The 19577-nt window shown below is 45.1% G+C and overlaps 2 protein-coding genes across 7 annotated transcripts in view; both read left to right on the top strand.

Annotated features, from left to right (window-relative positions):
• The first annotated feature begins 14 nt into the window (after nt 1–14).
• men1 (multiple endocrine neoplasia I) lies at nt 15–9311 on the top strand. Of its 2 annotated transcripts, none has more exons than XM_061031045.1 (10): nt 15–133; nt 1593–2059; nt 2140–2348; nt 2669–2797; nt 4135–4175; nt 4302–4389; nt 4485–4621; nt 5932–6076; nt 7026–7196; nt 7394–9311. In XM_061031045.1, the coding sequence occupies exons 2-10, from the start codon at nt 1624–1626 to the stop codon at nt 7931–7933; spliced, it is 1896 nt and encodes a 631-aa protein (XP_060887028.1). In that variant the 5' UTR covers nt 15–133; nt 1593–1623; the 3' UTR covers nt 7934–9311. The 2 variants fall into 2 exon arrangements, with proteins under 2 accessions (XP_060887028.1, XP_060887030.1); XM_061031047.1 differs by having other exon boundaries at nt 130–260.
• A 1512-nt stretch (nt 9312–10823) lies between these two features.
• The window catches only part of map4k2 (mitogen-activated protein kinase kinase kinase kinase 2), a 35432-nt gene continuing 26678 nt past the window's right edge, over nt 10824–19577 (top strand). For all 5 annotated transcript variants that reach the window (XM_061031956.1, XM_061031953.1, XM_061031954.1 and 2 more), the window contains exon 1: nt 10824–11207. In XM_061031956.1, the coding sequence (XP_060887939.1) occupies nt 11115–11207 (93 nt within the window). In that variant the 5' untranslated portion in view covers nt 10824–11114. The remainder of the gene's footprint in view (nt 11208–19577) is intronic.

The raw sequence follows: 19577 nt of genomic DNA, 5'->3' as shown, positions 1-19577 counted from the left end.
GTTATGAGATCTGCTCTCGCGCGCAAACGTCGTGGCCGTTGACGCACTGCAATTGATTTTCTGGCATACTGAAGTGCGCGGCAAAAGAGGGGTACACAAACAAAAACATGTGGCTGAGCCTGTGAGAAAACAGGTAGGTAATCTCCCAAAAAGTCTGTCGTATTGTACGTTAATAGTAACGTAGAACGACTCGGCGTTGAGTTGTAATGTGGAGGTATATCCCGCGAGAGTGCTCGGGCGAGAAGAGTTATCTTAAAGTGGTGAGTTTAGCTAACTAGCAGCTCGTTAGCTTGTTAGCTGCTCCTCTCATCACTCAGCCACCTGCTCTCCCGAGCCGGGGGTCGCTTCATTGTCTAGGCTTTTATTGTGCTCTATACCGCTTAATAACGTTGAGTTCATTCAGAAAACTAGCTCAACCAGCGAGCTTAAATCGGTAGCTAATATTAACTTAACTTAGTAAAGAGAGCTAGTTAGCCTTCATAAACCAACCACGCAGGCTAGCTAATTAATCATCCTAACGTAGTATTCTGTCTGTAATGGGATATTTTAAGTTTTTGTGATATTGTGGAGACATTTGTACCAGTAAAGTGTTCATAGAGGATCTGTTTGCAGCTTTTCATTGAATGTGAGTGTGTAGCAGCGGGAGTGCCCCGCCCACCAAAGAGCTACAGACAGCAGCTTGATGTAACAACATTATGCAACCACACAAGCTGCTGATGGTCAGTGTCCTGCTGGTTCTTCTTTTATTTGTTTATATCGTGATCAAATGTTTTATTTATTAGATACTTAAAAGAGGCTTAGGATTTAATATTCAACAGTTAATTCGGACCAATGCGAGTCTGATTAAACGAGTCATTCCCTGAGCGACTTTACAGGAGAACAACAACATCACTGGGTATTTTCACATTATGTATCCCTCCTCTTCATCCTGGAGGTCGGAACACTTTTAATGAACATTTACAGCGGACAGAAATGTCCTTTATACATCATCTCAAACCTTATAATCTCACAACAGACTTTATGTTAGCGCGTTAATATTTACAGTCTGTGGTTACCACTCATTTCTTTTGACATACAAGTAAAGGTTTATGCTGACAGAGTTGCTGCTCTGCGGTTACCATGGACACAAACAGCAGAATAGAATGTTTGGGTTGCTTAGCAACAGCCTAGTTTCAGTTAAATTGCGGAACTAGTTGAGTGGATCGATGGAGTTAAAAAAAATGTCTGATTTTTATCTTTTAACACCTTTTTATGCCAATCATATCAAATTATTAAACAAAACATAAACCAGAGAAATACTTGTATGTATCCTTTTCTAATGCATTTGATCTTTGTTCATGGTGTTTTATCTCAGCTGATCCCTTCTCTCCTCTGTATCGCCTCTGAAGACGCTACAGAGGGGGGATCACTCCGTCCCTCCATTAAGCTGCCGCAACGTTGAGATTTAAGGCGAAACGTCACAGGGGCGTAAAAATCTGTGGCTTGTAACGGCACAGTATAATGACAGCCCTATGCACCACAATGAATATTTCAGACTGAGTCTTCTTTTTACACTTGGTGCTGATATTGATGTAGAGTTCTGTAACGCTCAGTCCTTCAGGTGAGGAGATCGTCTGAGCCACCATGGGTCTGCACTCGTCCCAGAAGAAGCACTTCCCTCTGCGGGGGATCGACGGCGTTGTTCAGCTGTTTGACGCTGAGCTCCGTAAATCTGAGCCAGACCTGGCCCTCCTCTCACTGGTCCTTGGTTTTGTTGAGCACTTCCTGGCTGTGAACCGGGTCGTCCCCATAAATGTCCCGGGGGTGCGGTTTGAGCCACTGGAGCCGGACTGTCCCAGCTCGTGTTTCCCGACCGTGGAGCTGGGGATGATCTCTGCACTGTACGAGCGCTTCACGGCACAGATCCGCGGCGCCGTGGACCTGTCTCAGTACCGCCGGACTGCTGCCGGGTCCAGCAGGGAGCTGGTGAAGAAAGTCTCTGACGTGATCTGGAACAGTCTGAGCCGCTCGTACTTCAAAGACCGAGCCCACATCCAGTCCCTGTTCAGTCTCATCACTGGTACGACACTAAAGGAAATCGTTAAATTGAGTCTTTGTAAAGATGTTTGTCCCGGAGAGTTAAACAACCTTTAATTTCAGGTACCAAACTGGACAGCTCAGGTGTGGCGTTTGCTGTGGTGGCGGCCTGTCAGGTTCTTGGTCTTAAAGACGTCCATCTAGCGCTCTCTGAGGATCATGCCTGGGTGATCTTTGGTAAAAATGGTGAAGAGACAGCCGAAGTCACCTGGCATGGGAAGGGGAACGAGGACAGACGAGGACAAACGGTGGCAACAGGAGTCAGTGAGAAGGTGAGCGGGCTGACTGTCTTCACATTGACAATGAGGTCTTTTTATTTCTCAGCCTTTATGGAGTTCTCTTTAACATACTTAAATAAAGTCCTATATCAAATTCAGAACACAAAATGTACTCTTATTCAACTGAAGATGAGTGAGTGTATCCGTAATCTGATGAGAATCTCGTTGTGACTTAAAACAGATCATAAACCCGAGAGATTTAGTTATGAGTCACACACAGGAGTCTCCCCTGATGGAACCTGGTGATGCAGACAGGCGCCACCGTTATCTTGTATCTGTTGCATTCACATGTTGTGTGTTTGTGTGTCCCTCAGAGCTGGCTCTACCTGAAGGGCTCCTACATGAAGTGCGACAGGAACATGGAGGTGGCGTTCATGGTGTGTGCCATCAACCCGTCTCTGGACCTGCACACTGACAGCTCTGAGCTCCTGCAGCTGCAGCAGGTGAGTGAGACATGAGTCTTTGCAAGAACCACACAGGTTTCACTTTCATGGTTGATGTTACAGGAAGAGGTGACCTACATGTCAGAGCGTCAGATGGCCTAGATCTAACAAACTTTAACTGACATACTCAGGACTTCCTGTTTGGTACTCTCTGCCTCCCGATGTTCTGAAAGCAGAAAAAGGTCTTTAATTATCCAGCAGACGTGTTATTTTCGAACTGCTGGAGTGGAAAAAGAGCAGAGTAAAGCCCTCTTGGAAAATGTTAACATTAAAGAGAACATATACCCCTGAAATGAAACATCTGTGCTGTGCTTTGGTCAAACTATAACATGAATCAAGCACCAGAGGAAGTTTGTGAGCCTGTATAAACCAGCTCTCTCAGAACGCTCCGTTTTGGTGTGTGTGTCTCTTTAAATACAATGACCCCCCCTGAGTTTTCCCGGTAGACATCACTCCTTCACTAGCAAGAATAAAAATGGCTGACCTGCACTAAAGTTTTGCTCTAGTCTGGGGGTGGAGTCCATGGGTGGAGATACCAGGGGAGGGGAGGGTATTGTTTTTACCAGAATCCAACTGTGACATCACAAGGAGAGATCATTAGAAACGGAGCATTTTTCTCTGTGTTGTAAGACTTATGCAGACCACAAACAAAGGACTGGATGTGTTTATTTCACATTTTGTGGGTCAGTAGACACTCAGGTTACCAAAATATATGTTCAAAAACACTGCACAAGTAGATTCTTCATAATATGTCCCCTTTAAAACTCTGCACTCAGGGCGCAGGATACTAGGCTAGCGGTTATGTCGCGCGTCACATGTACAGAGGCTGTCCTCTCTAAAGGCGAAAAGGCCAGAAAAAAAATCTTGGAAAAAAAAAAAGAAACATTTACCAACCTTTTTAAAATAGTTTTCAATGAGTAGAGAGTGTTTGAAGAAGCAAAAGCGGCTGCCTAGAGAAAAAGCAAGGCGCCCAGCTACTTTTTTGTACAAGCGCTTCGAGGTGAAAATCTTTCATCTTTTCAGAAAGTCGCTGTTGACGTCACTGGCGCTCTTTTCCAAATGTAGTATATTCCCCATATTTCTGCTGCCTATGGAATGTGGACAGCGGCTGTTGTCAACAGGCTGTTGTCATAAAGACAGGACGGAAGTGCTGTGCATTAATTGACAGCGCACAAACACTTCATGCAAACACAGCCAGCGCTTTTCTTTCCAGGAAAAAAACACTTGGTGGCCTCAGGGCCTTATGTGGGATATGTCAGACCTGATAAAGATTTCTCTGAATCATCTGAATCTCTTCCCGATCATTTCTTTGTTCTCCTTTCCTCCCTGATTTACAGAAACTTCTCTGGCTGCTGTACGACCGAGGAAACCTGGACAGGTGAGAGATTGTTTGTTTTGAATTACTAGTCTCAGAAGAAGTTTTTATACAGCTCACTGCGACACCACTTTAACTCTATGAAGGCGTTCTTAAAATTCAACCCGCTCCTCCTGTCCCATGTTGCAGGTATCCCATGGCGATGGGCACTCTGGCCGACCTTGAAGATCAGGAGCCAATCCCAGGAAAGGAGAACCCGCTGAAAATCCACCTCCAGGTCAGACTCACAGACTGTCATAAGACTGTAAGGAAGTGAAGATCACATCCGGATCAGGTTTTTTATTCTCCTTATTTCCCGTGTTTCTCTCTCAGGCCGTGACCTCTGCTCAGAGGCACTACAACAACGAGCACATCTACCCCTACATGTACCTCGCAGGTTTCCACTACAGACACAGGAACGTCAGGGACGCTCTGAGGGCCTGGGCCAAGGCTGCTCAGGTCATGCAGGAGTGAGTTCACACACCTCTCTGACACACGGCTATAAATGTTATGAGTATCTGTTGCAGGCTGAAGTTAGGGAAGAAGAAGAAGAAGATGATGCAAGGAAACATTTTGAATTTTAAATTTCAAGGTGACATTAATCCAACAAAGATATGAACATGTCGACTGTGAGACTTAATGAATTTAAAGCGGACTTTAGATGGTAAAAGTGACATGTTCAAATCCTGTGGTATTGTTTTAAGGGGCAATGGCGTACACAAGGAATCGGTCCTGCATGTGAGGATTGATTTGGACTGTGAAGCTCGTCTCCTCCTGTGACCTCGGCTGCTCAGCCTTGATGTCCATTAAAGATCATTTTCAAAGGTTTTAGCGTGAATAAGCCCGCCCCCTGCCCCGGATGTCAGCGGTTCCTTCTTGTAGTTGGCGCGTCTCTGGAATCTTTTTTTTTTTTTTTTTTTTTTTTTGTATCCGAGAGCCGGTTCTTTGTTGGTCCAAACACAAAGAACTGGTTTTAGATTTGGTCCTAAAGCTGACTGTGTAGAACAGACCCTCGTCTTAAAGTGGAATTATCATAGAACAACATTTCTGTTTAAAGTAATTAACCAAACTGACGGAAGGAGATGCCTCTGTTCTGCAATTCGAATCATTGTGTCACATGTTTTCTAACGGCTGCCTCAGGTGTAATACCACCAGATGAACACAAGATGGCAGCAAATGCACGACTATCAATCCTGAACTGGTGCTGTGGCAGATTGAGAAATAATTTGAGGTAGACTAAATGTTAGAATTAGCTCGTCCATTATTCAAAAAGATCGATCTAAAGGTGATGAGGCGGTGATGAGGTTGAGATGGTTCACCAGTAAACCTCCACCACTGGTCCCAGTTAGTTTGGAGGGTGTGGTGTTTGAATCAGGAAGTGTGGAGCTCTGCATCCTCGCTCTCTCTCCTCCGGCAGCTAAAAATATCATCAGTGACCCTCCACAGCTCGCATTCCTCGCCATCCATCAGCTTCCTCTTCCTGCTGCTGCATTGTTCTTCTCCGACAGGAATGTGTGTGTGTGTGCGTGTTTGCGCGTGTGTGTTCACAACAGACTGTTTGTAAATCATGCAGCAGAGTTCACTTGTTCACTTCTGTTTCGGATGATAATCATGTTAAATGTCACCAAATCAAAATGAAACCTGAACCTTATAAATCATGTATTTTTTTTTTTTTTAAACATCAAAGACAAATATGGCGTTGAAAATCTCGTCCTACAGGTTTCATTCCGTCCCTTTTTATTAAAAATCTCTTCTCTTCTCCTCTCACCTCCTCTTGCAGCTATAATTATTTCCGTGAGGACGAGGAGATCTACAAGGAGTTCTTTGACATCGCGAACGATGTGATCCCCAACCTGCTGAAGGAGACGGCTGCTGCTGCGGAGAGTTCGGGGGAGGGAGGAGAGGGGGGGGAGGTAGCCGACAAGGTGAGTAATCCCAGCAGGAGACGTGCTGCAGTCTGTTTACCGAACCACCTCCAGATCCATTTTATTATTGGTCAAAGACGACTCCAGCGATGAGTGCTTTGATCACGCCTGTGTTCCTCTTACATCCAGTGGTCAGTGACATACAAAGCAGATGATTTCTGTGAACACTCGTCCGTCCCGCTCGAGTACACGTGATATTTCAGGAGCTGAAGGTCCTATCTTTACATTTTTTTCGCCGAAATGCCCTCGTGGATTCAAGGATGGACTGATTAGAATTTGGGGGCTTAACCTCTGTCCCTTCCCGTTCCAAGAAGAAGAAACCTCAGACATGTCTGGTTTATGTTTAATGCATCTTAGAGAAAAAACAAGACCCCTGATAGAATCATTGATAATCCTCCTCCTTTAATCGCAGCGCTGCAGTCATGATTTTTTAAATAGTGAAGCTGCAGACTAAAACGCCTTCAGATGTGAGAGCGCGTCAGACTGTTTTTAAATCTAGTCTAAGATCAAATCTTGGTGCGCCGTTGGAGTAGTGGTTAGTGTGCACACCTATGTACGGAGGCTTTAGTCCTCCAAGCGGGCGGCCTGGGTTTGAATCCGGCCTGTGGTTCCTTTCCAGCATGTCATCCCCCACTGTCACTCTCTCTATCTCTCTCTCTCACTCTCTCTCTCTCTCTCCTGTCTACAATAAAGACGTAAAAATCCCCCAAAAAACCTAAAATGAACACGATGATGATTCTTCAGGCTGTGACTGAGACTAAACACGATTGTTGTCCAACTTAACGCTCAGACTCCAGATACAGTCTGACAAATCTCGTAACATTGATTCTGTGTGTATTTACACCAGAAGAAAAATGAGGGGATTAAGAGGGGTACCCCCAACAATCTTAATCTTAAAATATTAAGATGCATTTAGCATGTTAGTAACTCCCTCTCTTCTGTCTGTCAGGAGCCGAAGCAGGCGGCCGCTTTCTCCGCTCTGCAGGACTCTGACTGTTTCGCTCACCTGCTGCGTTTCTATGACGGCATCTGTAAGTGGGAGGAGGGAAGCCCCACGCCTGTCCTTCATGTGGGCTGGGCCACCTACCTGGTCCAGTCCCTGAGCCGCTTTGATGCTCAGGTGAGGCACCAGGAATAGACCTTTAGAGAGAGAGAGAGAGAGAGAGAGAGAGAGAGAGAGAGAGAGAGAGAGAGAGAGAGAGAGAGAGAGAGAGAGAGAGAGAGAGAGAGAGAGAGAGAGAGAGAGAGAGAGAGAGAGAGTGTGTGTGTTAACCCTTTGAAGCTAAAAGCTGTGTGTGTGTGTGTTGTGATCCTCAGGTGCGTCAAAAGGTGTCCATCATCACCAAAGAGCTCGAGTCTCAGGACGAAGATGACCAGTCCAGTGATGACCCCCGAGAAGGTCGCAGACGACCCCCGAGGAGGGAGTCCAAGCTGGAGGAGCAGAGTTCTCCTCATTCTTCTGCTCCTCCCACCTCCCCCTCGTCCCAGCCTCCTCCAGCAGCAGCTCAGCCCAAGAAGGTGGGAGAGGGAGGGGGCCGTCGCCGCTCCTCTCAGGGCCCGCGTGGAGGCGACACTGAAGGAAAACCCAAATCCCCAAGCCCGGACTCCTCTCCCTCCTCCCAGCATCAGCAGGAGGCGCCCCCCTCACCTACCTCCTCCCCGGCCGGGCCCGTGGTGGTGTTCCAGAGCGAGAAGATGAAGGGGATGAAGGAGCTGCTGTGTGCCGCCAAGGTGAACTCCAGCGCCATCAAGCTGCAGCTCACGGCGCAGTCGCAGGTCCAGATGAAGAGACAGAAGAGCACGCCGAGCGGAGATTACTCCATGTCCTTCATGAAGAGGCAACGCAAGTCTCTGTAGACACCGAGGAGGAGGAGGAGGAGGAGGAGGAGACTCATACTGTGAACATCTCGCTTTCATTCGTCAAACTCTTTTAGCCGTGTTTTCATCAGTTCAGTCTCGCAGTTTCAGCAATATTTTTCAGTTGCACTCTTCACATATCAGGTTTGATGACGGCAAAGAAAAACACGCTGCATCAGCAACTCAAAATGTTTTCATCAGGAGCAAACGGGATGCAACTGCAGGACGAAGCAATTTTATAACAAATAAACAAATAGGAGGGAAACATGCTGCATGAAGTCAAAGCAAAGGCTTTAAAATCAAACCTGCTTAAACGACACAAAGTCAAAAACACAAACAAAAGTAACAGAAAAATCCTGCACATCCGATCATGACAGTCAAAGTGCTTCTGGCCTGTAGGGGGCGCTGCAGGGTGTAGCTGCTGTTCAGCTCAGTGAGCCAGGCAGACGGTGGTATTTTCAGTTCTACTCTGCTTAGAGAACTCTTGAGGATCGGCGAGTGTTGGTGTTGTCTCTTTAACCCAACGACAAAGTTAACTGAGGGTTAATCAGGACTCTGGTGGAAGGGTTGAGGAAAAACGACGGCACTGCTGCATTCCCCGTCTTCAGTCTGACTTATAGTCCCCAAACGTCGAGTCCTCCTGGCAACGCAAATCTCCTATTGTGTCCATTAAAGCGCCCCCTACAGGCCTGGAGCACTTTGTATGCATTGACTGGATGTGCAGCATGTTTCTGTGGCTTTCTAATCTGCAGTGCTTGCTTTTGCGGCACATTTGCTGACGATGCATCGCTTTCTCCTGATGGAAATCCTCTGGGCCGTTGCAGCGGGTTCGCCCTTGTCGTCCGCCGTAACTTAAAACTGAAGGAGGGAACATTTCATTGTGTTTTTATTCAACTTCAGCCGGAAACAAACAGACTTTTCCTGGTTTGACAGATTGTAAACACTCATTAGTTTGTGTATTAATTGGCAGCCAATTGCACACTGACTATTAACTTCTGATTGACTCACATGTGGATGTTTTGAAGCCAAAGTTTCTCCAGAATCCAGCGTACAGAGGAGTGAAAACGACCATTAGGACAGTGTTGATGACTGAAGCCTGGAAGTGATTGATTTAGGATAGTTACTGTGTAACATTGTCCACCTGTGCTCGATCCACAGCTTCTTATTGCTAGCTCTTTGTTGCCTTACGTTGCCTTTGTTCTTTCTACAGTAGGTGGCCTTTAGTGTCGGTTAGCTGCGTTAGGCCTCATTTCTGACGAGTAGAGAGGAGCAGGAGACCATGCACTGTTGAGACGGCGCCTCAGTAGGAGGCCCGATACATCGATTTACCTTTTAGTTGTTGTTTTTGTATCTGCAAGTAATAAAGGTCTGATGGAAACGCTGTGTGAAGGTGTGTGTGTGTGTTCACAGGGGACCCAGCTGTGAGAGGATGTACACTGTAAAAAGTGTCTTAAACATGCAGTCCTTCTCATGTCCAGCAGGGGACAAAACAGGAGTGGAAGAAAGAGACTTTTATGATGAAACCATCCTGCTTCTCACTGGATTTATTCCCTCAGTAAACATTTTTTCAGTGACTTTATAGTCTCAAGCTCGAGTTTCAAGTCTTCTTCAGACCCAGCGTGACGTTCATTTAGTAAATTATGATCCCATTAAGAGTCAAGGATACCAAAAAGCAGCATGGTATACTATTTATGTTTTTAAATCGGGATTATTATTCAAGATAGACGAGAAATTAGAGAAAAAAGTCATCCAAAAACATGCAAATCTTATATACCTGAAATTGTGTAACAGTATGATTCAATATTGATTAAATAGTACGCAGAAAATCCATTACTATACCTTCTGCTATTTGTTAAACATCCAATCAGTGAGATGTGTAGAGAGTGAAATGATAAAGTGAGCTTACTGTCTGATGAGACATTAAGGAAACATGTTGAAGTGCTGGCTTCTCTGACAACAATGCAGCAGCCAGTATGTCCTCCTTCTAACTTTAGATTCTGGTCCTGAATGATCTGGATTTGTTTGGACCAGAGAAGGTAGGCGGTTTTAAGACACCCCCACACGACCGTTTTGGACTCCCCTCAGTTTGCCAGATATGAGAGCAGTTATCAGGTCAACAGGTGTTGCAGCGATGGAAGCGGTCAAGAGAAGTGGTTCAGATAGAAGTGATTGTACTCGACCTAAAAAGCCTCTGCATGTTTCTAATAAGCTCCACGAGCAGAAACGTGCTCAAACTAGGATCAATATTGGAGATGCTTTTGAAAAATGGAGAGAGGTTAGAACACAGAAAGGTTTACAGACCGATGCAGAGCTGGATAAACACTGAAGCTTCAGTGTTCACCACATGGTGACCTGTGAGAGCATGGACTCTAGAGAGGAGGGGGCGGGGGGAGACAGCTCTCTACAATGTTTAGAATGTGGACTGCAGTACCCATTTTAAACACAAGGTGTCATATATTGCTCCTTTAATTCTTGAGTTTTTTCTCGTGCATAATGTAAAAATTGTATTTCTCATGTGTGGCCCTAACCCTCTTCCATATGAAATATTGTACGAAGAATTTTTTTTTGCAGTATTTGAAATATTTTTCCGCTTTTTAAAATGTATTTGTGTGTCATTTAGGCTAATATGTTTGCATTAATGAAATGTTTTGTTGCAAGCATGAAATATTTGTGCAGTTGACCTTCAGGGCCACCGTAGATTTCCCTCTTACTCTTACATGTTGTGTTTCAAAGATGGACAGGATCAGAGGAGGAGGTGAGTTCGACTTGTGTTTGCATTTTTTTACAGTGTGCAGTGTCTCTGCTCATGCGTGAACAGGCTCCAGCTCCACTTGGGACTGTCTACACACACACACACACACACACACACACACACACACACACACACACACACACACACACACACACACACGCATGCTTTCACAGTGTCAGTCTGCAGTCACTGAACTGTCGCTCTCTCTCTCTCTCTCTCTCTCTCTCTCTCTCTCTCTCTCTCTCTCTCTCTGCTTCTCTGCAGGGTCGACCCCTCCAGTTTTTAGTCAGATCCAGTTCGGTCCCGTTAACGGTCAGAGTGTTTATCTTCTCCTGCGGTAAAACGTGCAGCAGCGGTGTGTGTGTGTGTGATGTGTGTGTGAGATGTGTGAGTAGTTGTCAGGCAGCAGCACCCTGAGGTGTCTCCATCATGGACCGGATAAGTGTCTCCTTTCTGGACCCCCTGGATGATTACGAGTTAATCCACAGGATCGGGTGCGGCACATACGGAGACGTGTTCAAGGTGAGCGCGAACGTTTGGTTTACAGAGCGCGAGGACTCGTTAATTCAGGAACACACACACACACACACACACACACACACACACACACACACGGGAGGGTTTTGACTTCCTGACACACAGGTGGAACTGAGTGTTTGTGTGTTTTTGTGTCTGTTTCCGAGTTTTTAAGGTGAATGAAAGGTGGATTTCTTCTTCTCTTGTTGTGATCGGAGCTGCGTGGTTTTCTTTGTGCCAATAAATCTATTTAACCCTTTGAGTCCTTTAAGACTCTGAACACTCAGGTATAAACCATCGTGTTGTATCTGTTTGAGCCGCAGTCACATGATGTTTTTATGCAGAAAAAAAAAACTAACCTACTGTTGCTGTTTTTTTTTTGGTGCAGCGCTGTTATATTTCATAATGTGTCTAAATATCTGCCAGATCAGCAGTTTATAACCCAAAATAATCATCCTGAGGAGTCTGATTTAGTCTGATTTGTGAACAGAAATACATGAACGCTCACTAACTGACGAGTCAATTAAAGGAAAAATAGTAGTGAGTACTTTGAACACTGATTTATCATCTCACTCATTTCTTATGAAATGAAATGTTTTCTGTGTTGAGCTTCTTTAATGAGAGAGAATGAGTGGAGACCATAGGTGAAGATATTAGGGGAGGGGAGGGGATTTTTTTTTTTTTTTTTACCAGAATCCCACTGTGACATCACAAGGAGAGCAAATTTCAAACAGAGCATTTCTCTCTGTGTTGTAAGACTTATGCAGACCACAAACAAAGGACTGGATGGATTTATTTCACATTTTGTGGGTCAGTAGACACTCAGGTTACCCAGATATATGTTAAAAAACACTGTACAAGTGGATTGTTCTTAATATGTCCCCTTTAATGCTAAAAGTGTGTGTGTGTGTGTGTGTGTGTGTGTGTGTGTGTGTGTGTGTGTGTGTGTGTGTGTGTGTGTGTGTGTGTGTGTGTCTCAGGATGCAAACATCCTGTGCTGCTAACCCGCCCGCTGCCTCATGCATCCTGCAGAAACACAGAAAGAATTTGTATTGTTTCTTCTTTTTTTTTTACTCCCCAGCAGCCTGACAGCTCAGACTGAACCTGGAAATTGATGAAGTAAAAAGTGTCACACAACATGACTGGAAGCTAAATGTAAACACTTACGCCTGCTGCAGAGATTTGTACTCTAGATCTGTTTTTATATCTGCACTCCTGAAGATATCTTTCTCACTTCAGTTTGAGACTTACGAGCTGCAGCAGAGCAGCGTCAAGCGTCCACTGTGAAGTTTCTTTGTTTTTCTGTGAAAGGAGGAAACTCCTGGAGCTTGCTGCCTGATCACGTCTTACTGCCAACTTCACCACTGTGATTAGTTTGGTTAGTTCAGCGTCAGACTCGTACTCTTATTGTTTGCAGCAACATCTCAGCTTAATGTGTCTCACTTTATCTTGTTTACTCAGTTTACTCTCTTTTTCTTTTGAACTGTTTTCATCTTTTATCTACTCTAAAGCTCTTCTAGGGACGAATGTCACAAATCAACATCCACTGAGACTTTCATCGGGCGGCTGTTTTCAGTTCGTCTGTGTACACAGTATCTGTCCCTCTCAAATAAACCAAAAAAAAAACAGACAAATATTGTTGTTAATATATCGATGTCATTAAGCCGATACTCAGCGCTGACGTACAAACGTCTCAAACCAGAAAACTCAGAATAAAAACACTTTTGAACCACGCGCATGCGTCGAGTAATGTTCACACACTTTCCTTTGTGTTACTGGAGGATTCCTCTAGAGGGAGCTCCACATTAATCGGAGGGCGTAAAACACAGAAGAAGAGAAGATCTGTCACCAGCTACGGCAATGAAAGGGCCTTGACACATCGTAGTGCGGGTAGTGGAGGACTGTTCTTCTAAACTTTCTGCCGTCGTCGTAGTGGCTCTCTGGTGTCTCCCATGATGTCATTTCCTGTCTCATCAGCATACAACGCTACACTGCCCCTAGTGGTTATATGGATACTGCATCTCGCGGACGCTTAGCGTTCATTTCTGAGGACGAGCGAACCAACGCTCCAAACCACCGCAGGAAACGCGGGGCGGACGTCATGCGTACGTGTAGTTAAAAGGAAGTTCCCTCAGGGTTTAAAAAAGCATAAAGATGGAGCTCCATGTTTGTTTACTGCTCAGTCTCTGGATTATTTATGTCTTTATTTACAAACTGGAGACGCTTCAACTCAAGTCATCAAGATGTTACTCATTTGAGCTTTTTTATTTAGAGAAAGTCGTGTTTGCTGCGGCTGAGTATTTACACGTTTTCTGATTGTTTTTCTTGGAAACCTTTTTTTTTGGGGGGGGGGGGGCGGCAGTAGCTCAGTCTGTAGGGACTTGGGTTTGGATCTGTAGGGTCGCCAGTTGCAGGTGAAGTCTGGAATTTGAGGTGCCAGATCACTTTGCCGAGGTCTCCTTGAGCAAGGCGCTGAACCCCCTAACAGTCCGGGCGCTCCTTCATGTGCAGCCCCCCCCCGTGACGCCCCTGTGGCCTGTCAGGTGGAGTCTTCTCTTCTCTTGTGATGCAATCAGCCCGACGCTCACAGCCTGCTCACGGAGACTTCCTGCATGCTCCTTGTTTTTTTACTTCATCTCCATTTTCCGTCCAACACCTGCACCATACACTCATCATCACACACATGTGGTGGAATTTCTGTAGTTATTTAGATTATAATGTACAGACGTCATTAGGTTTATTCACTGTTCTCTAATGTCAGTCAGACCTGACAGAGTTCAGTTGTTATTAGAACACCAAGTACAGCTTAGAGAGTGTCAACTGTTCTTCCTGATATCTGCTGGATGTTTGGTAGACTTGTTTTCTGCTCCAGTGTTATAGACGTCACAGTTTAGTCTAGGTGGGTCAACATGACCCTGATAATGATAATGTCTTTTAGGATATATGCGATGCCTTTCGAAAAAGTTCTGCAGATGTGATTGAGCAAGACACGAGAACAGAAGTGTGATGTTGAATCATGTCTCCTCATGAGTATTCTTCTTATGTCTAAACTTTCATCAACGAAAGCCATCTGATGTCAACTGAGTCTTATTGTATGGAGTCAAGTCTTAGTAATTTCTTCAACAACACACACTCACTCTATTGACATCTCTGAAACCACCGTTTCCCCTTTTAATGGAGGACTCTTCTTCTTCTGCAGTTTTTTTAAAGACATATGTCACTTCCCCTGCCCAAGCTTAGAATATTTAAAAAAAGCTTCAAGTTGGCAAACAGGAAGCGATGGTTATCAGTTCATGTTCAGTGCACTTTGTTTCATGCAGAGCGTGAATGTGCCCTGCTGACAGAACGACACAGTGTGACGTGAAGGCTTCTGCTTCTGGAGTTCAGGCTGGAAAGGTCCCGATAGAAATATTATTCACATCTGTTTCACACCCATCAAACTGTTAGAGGTTATGTTCAGAGACAGTTTCCACATGTCTCTATGTGAAGCACCCTGTGTCCTCTCTAAAGCTGCTTTCACGTCTCCACTCCTCAAAATATCTAGATCATTTAAGAGGACTGCTCTGGATGTCCTCCTGATCTGGTTGTTCACACATGCACCTCACAACGTCACCACCCCCTCCCACTGGCTCCAGGTGAATTCTCCTGATTATATCCTGCTGCGTTCTCACATCAGCTCACTCTGACTTTCTGCAGAATAAATACCAGGAGGAAACATTTATATTCAAATATTTGGAATATTTCATCATCATATTGCGATCAACTAAGAAAGTTTCAAAGATAACGTGACGTATTTACGGAGGATAACCGGAATATTTGTGTCAGCATCAGACCGCCGCCAAAAGCACAACAAACACAGACACTTTGGAGATTCACGTCCGCCTTCTTCACCCGTTTTTTCTTTCATTTCATCAGAGACATTCAGAGTATGTTTGTAAGAATTCCCTCCTTTGTGTCACCCTGATGGAGCTCAACCTGGTTTATACTTTTATAGTAGCTCTGTGTTTGGTCTCCTCCACCTCCTGAGGGAAATGTCCGACTCTTTAGCTGCTTAAAGCTCCGTCATGTTCTCCGAGGAGCTTTACAGTCATGTTCAGGAGTCATCAGAAAAACCTTCAGAGCTCGAATCACTTCAGACAAAATGTAGAAACAGTCTGACATGCTCTCAAAGGTTTGGTGTTTGGATCTGTCTTTGTGTTACTGTAACATGTGGAGATATTTCAGCCTGTGTGTGTGTGTGTGTGTGTGTGTGTGTGTGTGTGTGTGTGTGTGTGTGTGTGTGTGTGTGTGTGTGTGTGTGTGTGTGTGTGTGTGTGTGTGTGTGTGTGTGTGTGTGTGTGTGTGTGTGTGTGTGTGTGTGTGTGTGTGTGTGTGTGTGTGTGTGTGTGTGTGTGTGTGTGTGTGTGTGTGTGTGTGTGTGTGTGTGTGTGTGTGTGTGTGTGTGTGTGTGTGTGTGTGTGTGTGTGTGTGTGTGAGCAGACACTCACAGACAATCACACACATTATCTCCGCTGCTGCTTGTGGGTTTGAGTCCGGGCTGATCATGTGACCGTGTGGGCTTTAAGGACTCTCCTCACACTGCCGTCATTCAGAGAGTCTCCTCCTCTTAGTCCTGACCTCTGACCTCCCGAGGAGCTGAGCGGTCCCAGCCGGATCACGCGGAGACAGATTCTGTCCTCACACCAAAAATGAAATGGATTCATTCTAACAAAGTGAACATGTTCCATTCTTGTGAATCACTGCAGACACAGGGGTTGGTGATGTTTGAGGCTCTAGTTCTGAGCTTTTCTTCAGTGGATTCACGGATTCTGATGTTATTCCTGCGGCTACGGCTTTCCAGGTCTGCAGTCCTCGCTGCTAGCCTAGCGTTGCTATGTTTTGAAGCTACACACCTCTCATCCAGTGCTTGAATACGCTCCATATTCAGTTCAGCATTTGTTTCCAAACAGTCAATTTGTTGTCCAGTCTCGATGCACAGCCGCAAAAGTTTTTTTAATATCGCCCAAGATGCTAGCTCTGTGGTCCTCTAGCAGGCGAGCTATGCTAATCAGACAAGAGTTACTGGGACGGCGCAGGCTTCTGTTTTGGCCTTCCTTTGTGGTTTTGTCGTAGAGAGTTCTGATGTCTCAATTCTGTTGGTAAGGGTGATGAAGAAGTGGAGTTTTTAAGAGCAGAGTTAAAGGGATACTTCACCCGTTGAAACATGAATCTGTACTGACATAGGGTCATATATGTAGTAGAAATGTGAAACACATTTTGAAGTTGGTGCCTTCTTGACTGAGAAAAGGCAGAAAGTGTCTTTTTGGCTCATGTGGATGAAAGACAACAACTCCCAGAATGCACAGCAGCCGCCTCCTGTTCCTCCATCAGCCTCAACTGCTCATCGCTTAATTGTGGCTCGTAGAGATAGCCACGAACATCCGATTCGAGCAGAAGACCTTCAAAATCCCCTTCATCCATGTCAGTTTGAAGTTGAAACATACTTTCATCATACTTTTGTTCTTCTCAGCTTTCTCCATAGAGCCTGTTAGCATAGCTTACAAGCAAGATGGCGAGTGAGGTCCCACCCACTGATCTGTGATAGGTCTGTAGCTTCAGTGCCCCCCCCCCCCCCCATGGATGGGTTGATAACATGAGGAACTAGCATTGTAGGTTCACCCCCTCTAACCACAGCAGCCGGCGATGACGCAAAATGACGATTTTTGCATCACCGGAGGCTCTTTCTCATAAGAAATACAGAACTTTCCCGTCTCAGGGTAAAATGAGGGCGGGATGCACGACCATTCAGAAGTACTTCCAGGTTTCTAATGATACAAAGCCTAATGCAAATGAGTGAAGTATCCCTTTAAGTTTATGAGAGACAGAGACTACGCTCTGCTCACATGCTAACCCAACAGGAAGCTCCAGTTTTTAGTTAGTTAAACATGACAACATGTGGCTTTGAGACCAGCAGAAGAAAGCGCATGTCCCTCTGTTTTGTTTTGTCGTTGTGCGTTGGTGGAAATAAGAAAAGGCCGTGTCCTTCTTCTGTCTCTGACTCGATGCTCCTCGACATCATGACTCACTCGTTTATGTTCCTCGTGTGGATTTAACCTGTGAGACATGAAGCCGATTATGAAGAGTCTGAGGTTTTATACATTTATGCAAAGACCCGACAGAAGTCAGAGCGAGCTGCAGGTTTAATACAGATTATGAAGCTCTGTATGAACATATACATCACTGTGTTCAGACTTCCTCAGAGACAGACTCTAAAGGTTTCAGTAACTCTGCAGGATTCATGCTGATGTCACAGAGGTGAAATACTGCTCTGATCTACAAACGTCCTTAGTGATGCTACTTATTTTTCTAGAGTCGTGTCTGTTTTTAATAGCATTCTTCTAATATTGTCCTAAAGGTCCAATCAGTGAGATGTGTAGTGAGTGAGATGATAAAGTGATCTTACTATATGATCAGACATTAAGGAAACATGTTGAAGTGCTGGCTTCTCTGACAACAATGCAGCAGCCAGTATGTCCTCCTTCTAACTTTAGATTCTGGTCCTGAATGATCTGGATTTGTTTGGACCAGAGAAGGTAGACAGTTTTAAGGCCCCCCCACACGGCCGTTTTGGACGCCCCTCAGTTTGTCAGATATGAGAGCAGTTATCAGGTCAACAGGTGTTGCAGCGATGGAAGTGGGCAAGAGAAGTGGTTCAGATAGAAGTGATTGTACCCGACCTAAAAAGCCTCTGCATGTTTCTAATAAGCTCCACGAGCAGAAACGTGCTCAAACTAGGATCAATATTGGAGATGCTTTTTGAAAAATGGAGAGAGGTTAGAACACAGAAAGGTTTACAGACCGATGCAGAGCTGGATAAACACTGAAGCTTCAGTGTTCACCACATGGTGACCTGTGAGAGCATGGACTCTAGAGAGGAGGGGGCGGGGGGGAGACAGCTCTCTACAATGTTTAGAATTTAGACTGCAGTACTCATTTGAAACACTAGGTGTCAGAGTTACATACTGCTCCTTTAACCTTCTCTAATAAATCAAATGAAATCTAGTCAGAATAATAATCTTTTCCAAATGATTAATGTCAATACTTCTAGACATCATGCCAGCGTGTAAGCTCCACAGACGCGTGAAATATCAACCATATGTTCTGCGAGGAATGTGACAGGTTCAAAGAGAAGATGGGGGGGGTCCTGCCCTTTAAAACAGAACAAATGAAGACCTGTTGGCGCCTGTTGGTCGGCCTAAAACCTGCAGGTGTTTCTGCAGCTTCCTGTTTATGAATGTAAACAGTAATGTGATTCAGTCACTCTCAGTGGGTCGATGTTTTTTAATGAGACACCATCAGTGGCGGTCTGAGACAGAGCTCCTCGTCTGGCTCTCATCACAGTTTGGTTTGAGGGTCTCTGGTTTGATGAATTGAGTTGGAGGTCTGATGTTGATGCGGATGTCTCGTCTGGAGTCTGGAGGCTTTTGGAGCTGATTCATAAAAAGAAATCTGCTTTATGAATCTCGCTCTTTGTTCAGATCTCCCCTCGAGGATGTGCTCCATGTCTCTGCTTGTTTCCTTATTTTGTTGTGAGACAGACGGATCCTCTGAGATTAAAGCCTCCTCTTTGTACCTTCATATATCTGCCCGTTTCTGATCCATAGTTTCCTCACTGTTCAAAATAAATATCCACATTGAGCGCTCCAAGCTTTTAGCTCCTTTAAGCGTGTTGTTTTGGTTTTACGTCGGTCTCTGTTATCGTGCTTCAAGCAGCTGTTTTCATTCACATTGTTCGTTTTGACTTCAGCGTTCAGACCTCGTGTTTTACCTCTGTGTTGAGTAGGAAATGAGAAAGGGGGGGGGGGGCTCTCATTATGTATGAATTACAGCTTGACTGATGACCTTCTGATCAAAGTGCAGCACAGTTTCCTCTTCCTCCCACCTCGTTATGTCACCCTGATGTCAGCTGTTATTTCAGGCTCTCTGTGTAAAGCCGCTCAGAGACGTTTTTTTTCGGAGGCGTCTCTATCAGCGTTGTCACAGGAAGTTCTGCGGCAGAACAGGAAAGAAAACAGGACGTTGAGCGCAGTGAGGCGCAGGTTGTGTCGTTTGTTGTCCACGTTTACAGTGAAGCGAGAGCGTCTGACGTCTGAGCGGGCGATGAATGGAGGGGACTAATGTTCCCGGGAAGTTAAAAACAGAGTAAAACTGCTCAGAAACAAACATGAAGCATCACGTCTGATGGACTGATGTGGAGAGACTCGGCTCACAGGTTCATCCTGGGAGATAAGGACGGACGCTGACCCGATCTGACTTTGTTTTGATGTCAGCATTTAAAGCTCTGCAGTCTAAAAATACAAAGCATCACCTCCACCCCAAGCTTTGCCTCCGATTCAT

Source organism: Labrus mixtus, chromosome 23 (genome assembly GCF_963584025.1).
Source record: "Labrus mixtus chromosome 23, fLabMix1.1, whole genome shotgun sequence".
Classification (NCBI taxonomy): Eukaryota; Metazoa; Chordata; class Actinopteri; order Labriformes; family Labridae; genus Labrus; species Labrus mixtus.
Note: the sequence above shows the minus strand (reverse complement) of the source record. Positions and strands in the feature narration are given on the sequence as shown.

Coding starts and splice junctions, on each gene's coding strand:
- men1 (XM_061031045.1), top strand. CDS start 1,624: ATGGGTCTGCACTCGTCCCAGAAGAAGCACTTCCCTCTGCGGGGGATC. Junction 2,798..4,134: donor AGCTCCTGCAGCTGCAGCAG/GTGAGTGAGACA, acceptor CCTGATTTACAG/AAACTTCTCTGGCTGCTGTA. Junction 4,622..5,931: donor GCTGCTCAGGTCATGCAGGA/GTGAGTTCACAC, acceptor CTCCTCTTGCAG/CTATAATTATTTCCGTGAGG.